The 17468-nt window shown below is 39.3% G+C and overlaps 1 protein-coding gene across 15 annotated transcripts in view; it reads left to right on the top strand.

Moving 5' to 3' along the window:
* The window catches only part of lrrfip1b (leucine rich repeat (in FLII) interacting protein 1b), a 54009-nt gene extending 42595 nt beyond the window's left edge, over window positions 1-11414 (top strand). For 9 of the 15 annotated variants that reach the window (XM_072683761.1, XM_072683760.1, XM_072683758.1 and 6 more), the window contains 5 exons: window positions 4849-4898; window positions 4981-5098; window positions 5816-5895; window positions 6465-6569; window positions 7269-11414. In XM_072683761.1, the coding sequence (XP_072539862.1) occupies window positions 4849-4898; window positions 4981-5098; window positions 5816-5895; window positions 6465-6569; window positions 7269-7379 (464 nt within the window). In that variant the 3' untranslated portion in view covers window positions 7380-11414. Of the gene's footprint in view, window positions 1-27; window positions 1204-4848; window positions 4899-4980; window positions 5099-5815; window positions 5896-6464; window positions 6570-7268 lie in introns of those variants that run through there. The other 6 variants (XM_072683751.1, XM_072683747.1, XM_072683749.1 and 3 more) reach the window with 1 other exon arrangement.
* The last annotated feature ends 6054 nt before the right edge of the window (window positions 11415-17468 follow it).

Genomic DNA, 17468 nt, shown 5'->3' with positions numbered 1-17468 from the left:
CCTCATATGTTCCCAATGGTGTTCCAGAGAGATCTCCAGATGGCCGAGGCTCTGAAGTAGACAGCACATCATGGAAGAATGTAAGGCCAAGCATAGGGTATAAGTCCCATTCATTGATCCCTAGGAGAAGAATTAGAGTGGAGACAGCAGCCAACCAAGAAGAACCAAAGAAGTCTCTGTCTGAATATGGATTTGGGAAACCAATGGCAATACAAAGCTCAAATGACAAGTCAGCGATGCAGGAAATATGTCATGCCGCCGAAATAGGGCAGTTAGTAGAAGCTGAACATGTAGAACAAGCATTCACCCAAAGCATGGAGTACCATGAGAAGGAAGGTGCCTACCAACAGTCAGTTTCTGTCGACAGTCATGCAGGAACTATTACACATATTATGATGGAAGAATCTCTTTCAGGGGATGAGACAGAAGCAGGGAACCAAATGGAGGAGACCACAAGTCTTTTGAATGAAGATGTAAAGAATGCATTTGCAGAACATCTAAAAAATTACCAGGTTATTGCAACTCAAGGTCACTTTGCAACCATTCACGAGAGGGAACAAGATCACATGGAAACGGAATGGGGAATGGAGATGCCAGGAACCAGCAAAAGCTGTCAAGACCTCATTAGTCCTCTTATCCTTGATGATGTGACAATCAGCAGCAGTTCATTGGAGGTTCACTCATGGAACAGTGAAGAGGAAGAGTCTGAGATGGAGCCAGAACTTCAGTTTGAGGACATTCAAGGTTGCACACTTTCCATGCCAGTGGAGGAGAAAGGCATAGCTATGTTTTTAGATAGCTGCTCAGAAGCTGGGGCACTGGACTTTGAGGTTCTCGCACTGGACCAGTCATATATGCCCGGAAGTGAGCATCAAAAAGACACAGCTGCTGCTGAGAAGCAAACAAACAGCAGGGCGAGACTGAGGTCCAAGAGAAGGCATGAATGCAGTGTGTCATGATTATTTTTTTAAGTGTAGCATGTAATTTATTCCTGTTTCTTTAGAAATTCTTTCTTTTCTGTTTGATACTGTGCTTTTACTTCATTATGTAATACCAATCACAAAAACATGTTTTTTACATTTTACTGTGAAAGCATCAGACGTGTGAGTATTATTGGTGTTTTAAAGAATAGAGGGCATTCAATTGCTTCTGTTGTAGAATAATTGTGATGTTGTAAATGCATCCTGTGGGTTCTCCTTGTTGTCATGAGTCTCAAAACTGTTTTTTTCACTGAAATGTGTAGAATTTGATATTCTGGATATATCATATACTGCATAGATCACTAAACTCTTAATATTCAGTACAATGTTAACAAAGTAACATGAACTGTGTTTGTGGACACCCCGTCTAATGAATGCAATTAGCTACTTTAAGGGTGTTTTCATTTGTCCTGAATACAACTCTGCACCCAGGACCAACTCCACACATGGGATTAGCGGATAGCTTCCACACGTGCAGCAAACCGCACCAGAGTAAATTGGAAGTGAACCCCAAACCAATGATTTCAGGAGAACCAGAGATCTGTGCTCTGGACTGTTCCCAGGCTCAACAACAGCTTTTACATGTGACCAAACACACCAAACTCGCAGAGCAAGTGAACCTGGGCCCAGAAAAAAAAGAACTCTGGTGTGAAAATGGCCAAAATTGCACCCATTGCTGACACAGATGTGCAAACGCACACATACAAGCAGCAACATAGCTATCTGGTTTTCTTTTGCTAGCCAGTTCTCGAATACCTTTTTTAGAACTTCCTCCCATCTTCAGGATGCATCTTTAAAAGGGTCTTCTTTCCTGGTCTTTGAACCAGACAAAAACTAATTTGGAAGCAATGCAGGTGGAGGACAACAGTATTATTATTATGAAAGAGAACTAGCTTAGAACCAGAACTAGCAGTAAATAAAAATACACATTAATTACAAATAAAAGATAAAAATCTACATTGTAATGTCCATTGCAACAAGAGTTATTACAAGATATTACAGAGGAAAAAGACTTTTTTGTGTTTTCAGAGATGAACTAGAACCGGATCTCTTCTGTCAAACTTTAAATAACCTTAAATGTTATGTAAAATAATGCTACTGTCTTTGACCTTAGCCAGTGGTCTTAACCAGACATAGTTGACTGCATGACTGCAGAACTAATCAGACAACAAATGTCCAATTTGGAATTATTGGACTGTATTCTGTATTGGGATTATTGGACTATATTGGACTGGCTTTTTGCACCTCTCTCTTTCATGTGTTCAATACTTTTTTCCTGTGTCATTTCTCATTATTACACATAATTGAATTTATGGACATCAATTGCATTTTGCCACAAGAGCATTAGCACGATCAGATGGCTTTATCCCCCACTAGCCATGTTGCATGTTAGATCAACATTCAGGTAGTTCTGAGATTTACCATATTTCATGTGTATGTAATCCAAACCTGATTTAAAACACCTCATTCTAGTATCAAACAAGTATTATACATTTTTTGTTTATAAACAAGTTCCTATAAGATTTACCTTTCTGTATGATTTACGTAACCATGGGGATTTCCACTATTATTTTGCAAGAATTGCAAAAATAACCAAAAAGAAAGACATTCATATATAAAGGTCTCTGTGAAATCCAGAGTGTGAATTACTTATTTCACTCTTTTTTTAATTGTGGTGCCTAAAACAATACAAATCTCATTAGAAGATCCAGCCTAGTGGACATTGCCAAAATCAAATTGTTGTTTTACAGAGAAAAGACTTGATATTTTAAGAAAGAACTAGAAGTAGATTCCTTCTGTCAAACCTTATATAGCCTTAAATGTAGTGAAAATAATGCTATTGTCTATGGCCTTAGCCAGTAATCTTAGCCAGCCATTGTTGACTGATTGCAGAACTAATCAGAAGAAAAAAAAACAAATTTCCAATTTGGAATTATTACAAAATTCTGACCATAACACTAAAAACATTAAGATAGTAGTAACAATAATCACAGACTCAGTGTCCTATCCAGAAGTCAGAGGTAGATAGGTTTCAATTACGATATTTGTTCATTCAAGCCAAAAGCAAAGTTAAGTAGACAATACTGAATATTGTGTAGTAGAGTTGATCTTAGCCCATTTGTGCACAATTTTAAAATGAAAAATCAAAAAATCTAAATGACAATATATTGCCGTTTATATGAAAATAATTTTTCAAGTACAAAGACAATTTACAAAAGATTGTAATAAATGTCCAAATGCTTGTAGACACTTGACTGAAATTAGTTACTTTATATAGCAGGTGAAATAAGTATTGAACACATCACCAATATTCGAAGTAAATATATTTCTAAAGGTGCTATTGACATCTTCTCACCAGATGTTGGTAACAACCTATCCAATCCACACATACAAAAGCCGTTGTTGATTATGACAGCTTCAAGATGCCTCCTGTATGGAGAAACTAGTCGCAAGCATTGCTCAAGTGTAGTTTTGTCTCATTCTTCCACACAAACACTCTTCAAATCCTAAAGGTTCTGTGGGCTTCTTCTATAAACTCTGAGCTTTAGCTCCTTCCATTGATTTTCAATTAGATTCAGGTCAGGTGATTGGCTGGGCCATTCTAGCAGCTTTATTTTCTTTCTCTGAAACCAATTGAGCATTTCCTTGGATGTGTGTTTAGATCATTGTCTTGCTGAAATGTCCACCCTTGTTTCATCTTCATCATCCTGGTAGATGGCAGCAAATTTTTATCAACAAACTACAAGAATGTCTCTGTATATTTGTCTATTCATTCTTTCTTCAGTTATTTGAAGTGTGCCAGTGCTGTCTGCTGAAAAACAGCCCCACACCATAATGTTCTCACCTCCAAATGTCACTGTTGGTATGGTGTTTTTGGGGTGATATATCTTTTGACCTCAAAACATGTGTATTATGGCATCCAAAGAGTTGAGCAAACGTTTAACACGCTTCATCATGATGGCTCACTGGAACCTTCAGTAGTTTAGAAATTATTCTGTAACCAGTGCCATCGGTATGTTTTGCGACAGTATGGTTGCGTCTTGAGAGAGCTCACTGATTTTACCCATCATGAGATGTTTTTTGTGTGGCACTTCTGTAATAAGACACCTTTTATAGGCCATCAGTTGAACCTGCTGATATTACTGATATTATTTCAGCTGGTGTCATGACTTTCCATGGCTTTTTGCACCTCTCTTTCTTCATGTGTTCAAACCTTTTTTCCTGTGTCATTTCTCATTATTACACATAATTTAATTTATGGACATCAATTGCATTTTGCCACAAGAACATTAGCAAGATCAGATGGGTTTATCCTCCGCTAGCCGTGTTGAACGTTAGATCAACATCCACATAGTTTACCATATTTCATGTGTATTTAAATTCAAACCTGATTTAAAACACCAAACAAGTATATTTATATAATTTTTGTTTACAAACAAGTTCCCATAAGATTTACCTTCCTGTATGCTTTACATAACCATGGGGATTTCCAGAATTGCAAAAAAAAAAAAAATAATAATACATTCATATATAAAGGTCTCTGTGAAATCCAGAGTCTGAATTGCTCAGTAGCTCAGTATTTATCAGTATTTCACTCTTTTTTAATTGTGGTGCCTAAAACAATGCAAATCTCATTAGAAGATCCAGCCTAGTGGACTATGGGTTTGATAGAATGGTCATGCATCAGGATTCAGATGATGTATCTGTATTTTGAACATTCGGATAGACATCCATGTTTACAAATTAATATGTTCTGCTAAATATAAAAGAATAGCAACATTGGAAAGCAGCACAACACATAGTATTAATCTCTTTGTAGTATATCAGGTTTTCTGAATTTTGTGTGTATGTCTGTTGCATCTTTTAGAGATCCGGCTGAGGAAGTTGGTGGAGGAAAGAGAGAGTTTGCTGGAGCAGGTAGATTTTATGCACCTCATGTAAAAGCTGCAGTTTGTTCATACTCACTGTTGGCTGATCAATGGCGTGTGCATGTGTGTAGGTCAGAAAGCTGAAAGCTGTTGTGGAGCAAAAGCAGAAGAATGGCACAGAGGAAGCAGTCAGCCCAGATGAAAATGATCTCCAGAATGGTTTGGACCCACATATCCTGGACTTACAGAGTAAGTGACCCTAAGCAAGACACACAGTGTCACTGATACAAAGTACCACTGTTGTAAAAAACAAAAATGATTTGATAGCTAACAGCACCTCCTTTTGGAGAATCTTCAGCCTGTTAAACACGAGAGAGGGACTAGTGTGTACTCTGAACTGGCTATGTAATGAAATGAAAATGAAACAGTGGATGTAAAAACGTCAACAGTGCATATTTGTCATGACTCATACACTTAGTCATAAAACTATATACTTGGCAGGGCCCCTTTTGGCTTGAGGGACCTAAGCAACTGCGTATACCGCATATAGCAAGAAACAGTGCTGATAGTCATCTTCTAAACCTTCAAAAATGTCCAGTTGAACACCACTGACCTTCTCTTCACTAGATATTTCTGGCTGGTAGACTGTTTTCTAACCAGCAGTGATGTTGCAACTACAATGTCAGCGTCACTGCAATGAAAATGTACCACCAGCCAAATAGTATCTAATCAAGAGTTGCCTTTTGGTCACAAGCTGACTAGTGATGAATAAAGTAGAGGGTGTTTAACAAATAGTGACAGCAGAAAGGCTGTAATATGTAACTGTACACCTATACAGTGGACTGATGTAGTTGGAACTGTTGGAACTGTGGGCAGTTAGTGTAAGAGTGCTTTAGAGCCCATCTTTAGAGCCATGTTTCAGTCCAAGAATGGTTTTTCTTAATTTGTCTCTTTCTGTCAATGCAGGAGATGCTAACAGGCAAATCAGCGATTTGAAATTTAAGCTGGTGAAGTCAGAGCAGGAGGTCGCAGCTCTTGAGCAAAATGTGAGTTGGGTGAAGATGCAAACAGTATAGTCAACTGTATACTTGTTTCAGTGGCAGTAGTGGTATTTCAAACACTAGCAGCCACATGGGATACCATAGCAACCACTTAGCAACAGCATAATAACCACCTAGCAACACCATAGCAACCACCTGGGATACCATAGCAATTAGTGGGAACCATTTTAGCTGCCCAAACTTTTCTAATTATTATCATTATTATTATCTTATCAGTAATTTGATTGTTTAGATTAATAATAAAATGTGTTGTTTGTCTTCTTACTGGATTCCTGTAAAGCTGCTTTGTGACAACATCAGTTGTAAAAAGAGCTATACGAATAAATGTGATTTTCTTCTTTAAATAAACAATTTTATGCTTATAGACCATTTAAAATAAAAAAAAGTGTAGACAAGTTGAATGAGCTCTTAATTTAAAACTGAGAAATATAGACTAGATTTAAATAAACTTCACTTGCTAATATATCATTTTTGCTGTGATATCTTTTACTGATAGCAAGATGGGGTTTAGGATTTCTTTTTTATCGACTTTGTTATTGTTTCATGGGTTCCAGATCATACGGCTGGAGGGTCAGGTGACCCGCTATAAAGGCGCCTCTGAAACTGCGGAGAAAGTGGAGGATGAGTTGAAAGTGGAGAAGCGTAAACTACAGAGAGAGGTAGGCTGTGAGAGTGTGAGCAAACCAATTTTAATATTACAAACTAAGCACAAGAGTGTGTCTACTCTTGATGCATTCTAGATGCATTCTAGTGGTTCAGACAGTTATCCATTATTATCTAATTTCACTTTAAAGGAGGAAGAGACGTGTGTAGGTGTGTGCTACGTTGGTGTATACTTATTGCTATAAAATGTCTAATAAATGTCTTTACAAGTCAGAGAACACACTTATTTAATTTAATGTCCAGTTAAAATGGCCATTAGGTACACATTATTACTTTTTCACCATTAGGAAAACGGCTAAAACATTTTTAACAGAAAATGTAATGTTTCAGTGGAGGCTCCTGACTTACTACTGACTTCTGCACAGTGCCATATGAAAACCCTGGTCATGCTGCCTGCCATCAGCAGCCAGAGCCTGAGATAGCACAATTGGCCTTACTCTCTCCGATACTCTCTCTAGATAGCTCTTTCTGTGGCTGGCACAGGTGTCTGCTAGTCGATGCATCAGAGCTGGGTACCCGGCACTTTCCCCAGAGCACATTGATTCTCTGGTGATGATTCGAAGGAGGCATGTGTCAGTCCTCACCTGTCAGGAGCATTACATGTGATAGAGGGAGAGTACTAATGAGTGTGTTGAGTAATCTAAAATTGGGGAGGATTCATCATGTCTCACATATTGCCCTCTTTCCATTTCCAGCTGAGGTCTGCTTTAGACCGCATTGATGAGCTGGAGGCCAGCAACAGCCACTTGTCCAAGCGACTGGAGAAGATGAAGGCCAACCGGAGTGCGCTGCTGGCCCAGCAGTGATTTCTGAGCCCACTCATGTGCCCAGAAACTGTTTCATCATCCATTGGCTTCAAAACTGTAGCACCTGCTTGTGTAACACCTCATTTACGAATCTACAGTCAAAGATCGAAGTGAGCGATGTTAAATTTCCACAAAATGTGCCATTCCAGAACGCTTTAAAAGAAAACACACAACTGCAGAGCTTTCCATGCAAGTAGCAGTGCCCTGGTGGCATTCAAGTCTGAATGCATCTGCGCATAATTCAAGTCATTTAATCAGGACCTGGCGCTGAACAAACACTATTTACATTCCTTATGGACAGGCCAACTGCGGTCTTCATGAGCATTAAACTTTTCTTGGCTTTGCTGGATTCAGCCTACGGACTCCACTGGAGCTTTCCCTTGTGTCCCACAGGAATATTAGAAGTGGATTGAGCATAAAGCACATTTACAGTACTTCGGCATATCCATGTGTGTTGTGGACGGAGACGTTGCCTCCACCTAGTGTGGCGAATGCACTTTATTGCATTACTACGTTCATCCAGCGGTGTGGACAATACAGCCTGGAGGCTGTACAGGTGTGATTATGCCGGATCCGTGGTTTAATCATGGTCTGTTCCAGTGTACAGAGGCGCTCTGTCCTTGGACGCCATTTGCTGTTGCATTCACAGACATTGAGCTTCCTCTGGGTTGGGAGCAGACAAATCAGCATTAGACTAGTAGCTACTCCTCTCTGGAGGCAAAAGAATATAGAGGATATGACTCTGGACTGTGTTCAGTTGACGTTCCATGCTTTGACTACAAATGCGTTTATTCATAGTAACAGATGCAACGCAAGGTTGGAGAATCCTTAGAGAATGCTGGCAGAAATCTCATTTAGCCTGAAGAGAAGCAACCAGTGGTGTGTAGCATTGCACTGTAATCTCATTATTGATATAATTAATGGCATATACTAGATACAGTAGATATGATTTTAGATCATAGACAGCATTTCTTGAATACTAATATACTCAAAACAATACAAACAGTAAGATAACTGTCTCATGTGCACACAAGCAAATATGTTATAGTTTATGTGTTTAAGAAATCTGATCATTTTGTCTTGAGGTCCACTTACAACACGTATTTGGCTTTATGCTCAAAAATGCTCTTTTTTTACAGGACAGCCTGGATATATAGCAAAATTCAAATAATGCAAGGGAAAGGCAGAATGCAATGATAAGTAGTGCTGGGCGAAATGACCTCAAGTCAGTATCACGATTAATTGAGCATTTTACCTTGATTGCGATTAATGAGCAATTATATAAGCTACTCGAGTTGCTCAACTGGCATGTCTCAGACTGGATGGGGCGTAGTCACATGAATACACATGCGACAGTAGATGAACACATAGAGTGGGGAAAATACCAACAGAAAGAAAAGAAAAAAAAACATTGGCAATATAATGTTGCTTTAGACTAGGTTTCCATTAATTTGCCAGCTTTAATGTAAGGGCCCTTTAAAATTCAGTTTGGTCAATTAAACAGCAAATTACTGTGGGGACTTTTTAAAAGGGTTATAAAAGAAAGCTGTTAAAAACGGCCACTGTGGTTAGACAGCCGGTGCTTCCCCACTGTCAGTGTATTTCAGAATATGAGCATAGGAGCATGTTGTAATACCATCTGCTGTGGGACAGTGGATCTCTTTTACTCTTGTTCTCAACTGCAGGACAACAGGACCACTTTGAGAGGGTACACCTGATCTATCCACCAGTGTCCCCTTGCACACACATTTAAAATACATATTTCTTGACATGCTTTCAATTCAACTTCAATTTTAACTGTTTTTTCATTAGCTTTTTAGTGCTCTGAGGTGTTCTGTAAAGCTCGTCCAACCTTATTACAGCTGCTATGAAAGAACGCATTTGTGGGCGGAGCATGTCCAGGTCAATCCGTGGCTGACATACATCTTCATCAAATCCGTACCTTCATCTTAAGCCTGACTTTTTTGGTCATTTCATTTATCAGGTGGCTCTAAAATGAGATGCACAAGTGTGTTGTTATTATTACTACATTGAGTTTGCATTACAAAGTAGTGCCTACTACTTATAATGCATTTACTAATGTGCAAAAAGTGCACACATCAAGTAGCTAAGTCCAGTTGGGACCTATATACACGCATATATATATAAAATACATTAACTACAATAATTTGGGCTCTGCATCAAATTAGTAGGGCCATTGAAGTGCTTCTGAAATGTCTTCAGTGTATCCATATCTTCCACATCATTCCTTTACAGCAGAAGAACCGACTTGAAGGGCTAATGCAAGGAACAGGCAAGTACTAATAGGGATTCATTACGGGACATATCTTCCATCCATTCCAGTAAAGCAGAGCAGTAAATAGGACCTCATGCATTTGACCAAACTCTGTTGCACACTTGTGTGAATATGTGTACAATGCACAGTTATTAGGCCACTTAATGAAGGCCCCTTCGATTGTTTTGTATGCGTGTATGTATATGTGTTTGCAGATGTCAAAAGATGTGTCATAGAGGTAAACGGACAGCGAAGTAGTTGGTCGAATCATAGAGCGAGACAATGGACATCGTTCAGTGGACATATCAGATTACCACCAGCTTAAGACATCAGTGGCTTTGAGGTTCTGTGGAATGAATGCATTTGGGTTTTTGTGTTTGTTTAAAAAAGTTATATTGCAATAATGCTTAATCTGTATGAATGTAACTGGCTGCTGCGTTGAGCTCATCAGATGTCTGGCCACAAGAAAACAGTAGCCTCTTTGGTCCTTGATGAGCCCTAGGGCCTGACTGATATGAACAAAAACAAAACAACAAAAGCAGATTTCATTCAGTGTAGTCCTAAATGGAATTACGTCACTGGGCTTTGCTGGTGAATGGTTGTGAATGGCTTCACTCACTTGAGAGCAGTCTCTTTGTACCAGTGGTGTGGCGTAGCCCAAATTTTAGGCCTGCTTTTAGGCCTGGTTTCAACTTGAGAGGTGGTTCTGTCTCAGAGACATCACTAAAGTAAGGTTGAAAACCATCCACTAAACAAAAAAAAAATGAGCCTATTGAAGCCTAATGAAGACTATGCCCAGTTAGTCACAGTGTAACCATGGTAACAGCCCCCAGTTGAGTGCAAAATCGAATTCAACTCCAGATTTGTTGTTTGTTTATTGATTTCTTTCATGCAAACCATAGCAAAACACTAACATTCCCATACTTGAATATAGCTCAACTTGTTGGGTGTTGTGATGTCCCGCATTAATACCACAGTTATTAGTACTTAGCATTGATTAAAGCAGCATTATGGAGAATTGCTATTTTTTGCTCCTGTGCTTCCCCTACAGGTGGAGAGTGTAATTTACTTCAGTGAAGACAAATCACACTGAGGCTCTTCCTGCTTGTGGCACACATGTATTATACATGTTTAGAGACACAGCACTGGCAGTGAAACTAAAAGCAGAATGTGGACTCTTGCAGGAGAGTTTTGTGGACTGTTGTACACAATTATGGTTATGCAGCATTACACAGTTCGCAAAAACAATTTGCCTTCCTGCTTCAACTTAATTACACAGTGCAGTAGCTGGCATGCTTAGCTCAGAGATGCTATTCTTCCTATAACAAGTCAGTGCTGCTGTTATTTTAAGGTATTTTTAAATCTTGGGAGGCCTTAAACCCTTGAGTATGGACAACTATGCCCCCAACAAGCCCACTAGTCACTAATTAGTGGTGCATTTATGTTTAGCCATACCAGTAATTCCATGGAACGTCTGTATTATCAGCCAACCAATATATCAGTCAGGCCCTGATAAGCATCAGAGGATCTTTCTTTCTGAATTGTGTTATGTGAGTCACATCGTCCTTCTCAGGAGATGCTGCAGTTTTTTCTTTACAGATCTTACAGTCATTTTCTCCATAGGAGAACTGGATATGTGCTTATGTTGCTATTCTGGGCATATCCATGGACAGACCTTCAGAGGTCATTGCTGTATCTAAACAAACAGGCTGGTCAGTGTGATTACAACATAATAAAACACATTCATGCAATAACTCAGACATTTCATTTGACTTGTGTTTATTGCAGTCCAGATAGCTACACATTCCGCACACAGACAGTGGAGGGCAGCATTGTATCACTGTCGGCTGGAGGCACCACCAGTTCCTGTACAAGTGTATGACCTGAATTTAGTGCTAGGTAATGCTGTACCTGTGGAGGTTCCCTCAGCAGCGTACGTGATCTATATACTTTTCTAGTATGAACGATATGTGCCAACATGGCACGGATGAGTTAAGAAGTGTTCTCATCTGTTTGTCTTGATACTATCAACTTCAAAACTTGCTTCAGATTGTAGATAGTACTTCAGCTTTATGAATGCAGTTTGACAGGAATACTGGCATATAGAAACTACAAATATTAACATTTATTAATTGATTCATATTTATTAAAGCATATTCTGGACATTCAGTCAGGTCCAGTACTTAGAGAGTGACTCCAAATAAATTGTAATTTTGCCTCAATTGTAATTCACCTCATGGTCATGGATCATTGATTATCATTTTTGTTTAGTAATCAAGATGGGATTAAAGATAGTCAGCCATAAATAAAAGAAAGTAAAGGTGAAGGTGCACATATTTTGTCACTGTATAATGTACAGCGAACTGTCTCCACATTTTACCCATCTGAGGTAGTGAACACACACACACACACTTGTGAACTAGGGGCAGTGAGCACACACACACCCAGAGCAGTGGGCAGCCAACGCCAGCGCCCGGGGAGCAGAGAGGGTGAAGAGCCTGCTCAATGGCTCAACAGTGGCAGCTTGCCGAGCCCGGGTACCGAACCCACAACCATGTTGTCAATAGCCCAGAGCTCAAGCAAAAATAATATTGCACCAGCTGTTTAGGAATGACAGCCATTCTTACAGTCTTTCCATTTTCAGTTGGACAAACTGACATTATTGTAAATATAGGGAAATATTTACAGGCATTTCCTCAATTGAGATGATTTCCCAAGCCTTCAACTGAAGGCGGAAAGACCTAAAAGCCTTTGTCTTCAGTAGATGAAAAGCAGGTTCTCTTGGATGGCAGTAAAGTGACTGCCTGTGCCATTGAAGAACATTTTTGTTGCCCTAACAAGCTCTCAGGTTGCTTTAGTGGTACATTTTGGGTCATTATCCAGCTGTACTGAAGAACTATCCTATCAGTTATGCAGCATTCGATTGAATCTGGAAAGAATGTGTAGATCTGTACACATAGGAATTCATCTTGCTACCTCTGTCAGTAGTCACATCTTTAATAAACAACAGTGACCCAGTTTCACTGGCAGCTGATCGTGCAGGGTCATGCCATAACAGTGCCTCCATCATGTTTGACAGATGATGTGGTATGTTTTGGATTATAAGCCCTTCCCTGCCCTCTCTGTGCTCTTCTCTTCCCATCATTCTGATACAAGGTATCAATCTTGGTATCTTGGTATGAATCTTGTTCCTGAATTGGGCAGGCTTTTAGATGTTTCCCAGTAAAGGCTAATCTGGCCTTTCTGTTCTTGGGTATTACCAGTTGTTTGCATCGTGAAGTTAACCCTCTGTAGACATCACCTTCAAGAGCTGACTGTTCAATTGCTGCCTAATATATCCCACCCATTGACAGATGCCACTAGACGAAAATAATAATAACAAAAACAACAGTAGTACCAATGGTCTTAAGACTGGTTTTGACCAGACAGCATATAATACACAAAGTTCACTGGAACATGCTTTAATGCTTGACAATGGGCAACAAGTTAATTACCAACTATTGCCTTATTAAGGCTTTATAAGGGCTTAGGGCATTGTCCTCTGTAGAATTACTTCCTTTCCTTACAGGACAGAAGGGACAACCATACAACTCATGTTGTATAGTGCTGTAACACTGCTGTTTTTCTAAAGCCTGCATTCCTTATATTCTAGCCTATTGGTGGGAGCTTACAGTCTCGTCTTGCTTTGGAAAATGTTAATCAGTAAACTCTACCTGCATCAACAACTGAATTGTAAGTATTATATTTGTATTATGACACACAGTGAGCTGCCAGTTTATTTGGCTGTGCCTTCCAAACACATTTATTGGCTACTTTATGAGATACACCTACCATATACTGAAGGTACTTCTTTGTGAGTTTACATTTATTGACTGTAGCCCACCTAGTACACAAACTAACACCCCACCCGCAATGTTGTTGTTCCTGCTCTGAGGATGTAAAATATTCTGTATCTGATCAGTGGTGGTCCTATCGTGGCCCCTTTCCATGGGTGGATGGTGTTAGGAATGGCTGAAAGATCGTTATACTGGCTGCAGACTACAGTCTTTAATTGAAAACCTATGAAGTGCACCTATATTGTATAAAAAAGGCCTAGGAGTGTAGATACAATCTAGGTGTACCAAATAGAACTGCCATTTAGGGTATGAAATGTCTCATAAGAGTAAGATTTGCAGATATGCAGTATCTTTTACAGAGGATGTGAAGTAGCTTTGACATTTTTGTGTTATTTCAGTCTTACTACCTGACTTTAGTAGTAGTAAGTATAGCTGTGAAGTGTAGGCTAGTGTGTTTACACTGAAGACGCTGAAGTGCAAGGCAGAAAGTCAGCAAGACTAAGAAAGAGCAAGGTGATAAATGGGAGTGAGGAGAGAGAGTCCATGAATGGTAAGTTGCAGGTTTTATGTATACTCACTCTTAGACAATGACAGTTGCACTCTCTTTCTTTCTCTTTCTGTTTAGTGTCACTCTTTGCTCAGTTGTGGTTTTCAGGCAGAGCAAAACCACATAGGCCAGGTATGAAGGGGGCCTGTATGCTATAGTATCTGTTACTGTTAATACGTTACACGAAGTAGCATGGAAATAGTTATGCTATCTTATTATTATTTAGATGTTTTTGTTACCCAATTTTCCGTAGCCAATTACCCAACCCACTTATTCATCCCATTACATCACCGCGCACCCAGCTCTAAAGCATCAGCTAAAAGACCCTTGTGCCAGCCAGCATCACACTGACCAACCCTTATTTGACATTCTGTGGGCTAAACAATGTATACAACAGATAAGGAAACATATTCAACTGCTTTCATCAGTAGCTGCAGTTGAGAAATACCATGTCCCTAACCCTGCTTTAATATAGCCTAAATACTATAATGTGTCTTTATTGTCATATATATATATACATACCATCAGTAGCGCCTCAGTGGACCCGGGTATCAAACCTACAACCTGTTTTCATGGTTTGTGATTTGCCTTATAAAATCTTGCTTAAGGAAAATGCGATCTAAAATGACGATTGATCAGCAATTGATTGATAGTAAAGTGGGTATTAATAATATAAAAAAAATGTGTAATCTGAATCAATGGATTACAATTACCTTTTGTCATTTTTGACCTAATCTAAATAATGTTATAAAAAAGCAAACTCAGAAACAACAAAAGGCCTGGAAGGTCACTGAAGACAACTAAAGTACATAATCTCAGACGAAAAACAATGGCAAATATATTTAACCACAATCCAAATAGAGTAAAAAAAAAAAAGAAATCAACAACTGTTGGACATTGGGCAAGTGTTTGTTCAGAGTGGTTACCTAGAACTCCATGGCAGCAGAAATAACCCCAGGCAAATTTGAGCATTGGAAATTTTGGAGATCGGATCATAGTTCCCAGTAAACAAAGGATGTCCATATTGCTGCTGTCCAATGGAAAACAAGTATCTCCAACTTTGTTTGTTTTTTGTAGTTTCCTCCATGGTTTGAACCCTATGGCTATTACTTTGAGCAAACTTCATTTGTTTATTTAACATTGACTTCCATTCCATTTCATACAGTTAGGATTATTTTTGCCTTTTTCTGTAAAGTCACCATTCTGGAGATGCATGTTTTTCTATTGGACAGCGACGATTACACATTACGAACTCTGTTACAAATAGTCCATCCGTCAAGGGCGTTATGACAGTCCATGTGTGTCTAAAATCTCTTAAAAATCTGTTTTTTGGCAACCTAAGTCAATGGTGGCCTATTTTGGAAGATGACTATTGTTTTGTGACAAATGTATTTAGCTTGTTGATGATGTTAATAATGATGTAGTAACATGTAGCTTTGTCTAGTCCTCATATCTGCCGTGTTCATGTTTACTTCTGTGCTTTTTAAAACATGTCTCTGCTGTTTTTGGTCTTTGTCTCCACCCCTTATCCAAACTGTTTCTAGGCCCGTCCCTTCTAATCTCTATTTTGTAATCTCTATCAATGCCTCAAAACTTACTGAGCTGAGTGAGTCACCTGACCACAGGCCTGACTTTTGAGCCTTTGCAAATGGAAGGACTGTGTAAGATGGCTGTAAACATGGCAGTTCACCAGGTTCAGTTTTGGTACTGACTAGTATACTCAGGTGTTTTCTGTGGGTGGGTCTCCAGCCACATGCACTGTACTAATCTGTACTAAATAAAGAATTAGAAATCTGCATTTGCCTATCCAGCAGTGTAAAATGAGAGTTCAGGGTCTGACATTGGGTGGGTAACTGTAAGAGAAGTGAGTCAGCAACCTGAAGGACTTATATATATATATGGCAGTGTCTTTGGCCAAAGCATGAACCCTGGCATTGAACAAACCTTTAAAATGTAGCTTAGCACAGGATCAATATGTTCACTGATATGTTCAGCGCAGCCACATCAGCGCTTGCTTGCCGTGTGTAAACTACTGAAAGATGGGATCCAAGAGCTCGCAGAGTGATCGCCAATGCCTCGCAAGCCTCCAACAAATGTCTACCAGGTTTAATACCTGGACCTGTTGGCGAATCTCTACATCCAGTAGTGTGGCAAGTGTGGTGACTGGAAGTTAGGGCAGTGACTAGCTATAGCCAATGGTAGCAAAGAGTGAGGAGAGGGTCGAGTACTACAACAAGCATAGCTACAAGCAACTTTTACTGATTGTCTTTTACGGACGAAAGAGCCTCAATTGCCTCATGCCTCGCACATGGTATCACATCAGTTCCCATGTATGTTTTCATGACACAATGTGGAAATTAATATACTTAAACTGTGTAATCTAAATGTCCCACACTGTAAAATGTAAAGTCAGGCCAACTTATTATAATGAGAACTGATTACGGAGCAATAGTGTTGAGATAACTCAACTTAGTTTAATAAAAAGTTTAGTCTCCTTACTCACTTTGCTTAATTGTGCTTATCAGTTGGGTAACATTTTAAGTTGAGCAATTTAAAAACATGAGCTGCAGCTGGAACTGCTGAAATGTTGTGTGAGATGTTTAGTCTATGTTTCTCCTCCTCAATTTGTTTACAATACTTTTTTTTCCCCATTTGTTGGACGGGACTCCCCTTATCACATGGCAGGAGTCCTTCCTATTTTCAGACTCCTAACCATGAAAGGCAGTGGTGTTAATGGGTTTTGAACGTAGGCAGTTTATGCCACTTCAAAGCTCTGAAGACAAGAAAGAATGGATAAGTACATTTAATCAGAACTGTGTTTTTATGTAGCGCATTTTCACAGCTTTCACAGAGTGGCACAACAGTCTAACTGCATGCTTATCAAGTGTGAGGAGAGCAAATAAAAAAGAAGAAGCTCCAAAAAGCGCTCCATAGCCAAAGCCTCCCAGTCTGGGGACATCATGTGATAAGGGATGTTCTAACCTGGCATGCCACACAGATCTTGAAAGCTGTCCATGAATTAACTGTCACTCCCTTGTTTTGCAGCAACGAGTCAGGTCTCTAAAAAGCAGGAATGCATGACAGAGGCAACTCTGCATGTTCAGGCTTTTTCCAAATACACAAAAGCCTTATCCTGATGGCAAACTACCAGTCAGAAAACAGGCTGCTGTGTTTATTACATTAAAGGGAAAAGCGGTGTTGTTTAGAAGGCTTTAGTGCATGAACAGATAGCTGTCCTAATCTGAAAGCAATATAATAGCTATGATTAAAAGTTTTTTTTTTTTTTTTCAGATATACAAACAATGAGACCTGGTTAACAGTAAGTATACATTCCCTGTAATTGAATGTCAGTCTTACATTACATTGGTGTGGAGCAGTTTAAGCCAGTCTTCTTTTCCAAACCACTTAAATTGAGATATACTGATAAGTTT

Source organism: Salminus brasiliensis, chromosome 7 (assembly GCF_030463535.1).
Source record: "Salminus brasiliensis chromosome 7, fSalBra1.hap2, whole genome shotgun sequence".
Taxonomy (NCBI): domain Eukaryota; kingdom Metazoa; phylum Chordata; class Actinopteri; order Characiformes; family Bryconidae; genus Salminus; species Salminus brasiliensis.
Note: the sequence above shows the minus strand (reverse complement) of the source record. Positions and strands in the feature narration are given on the sequence as shown.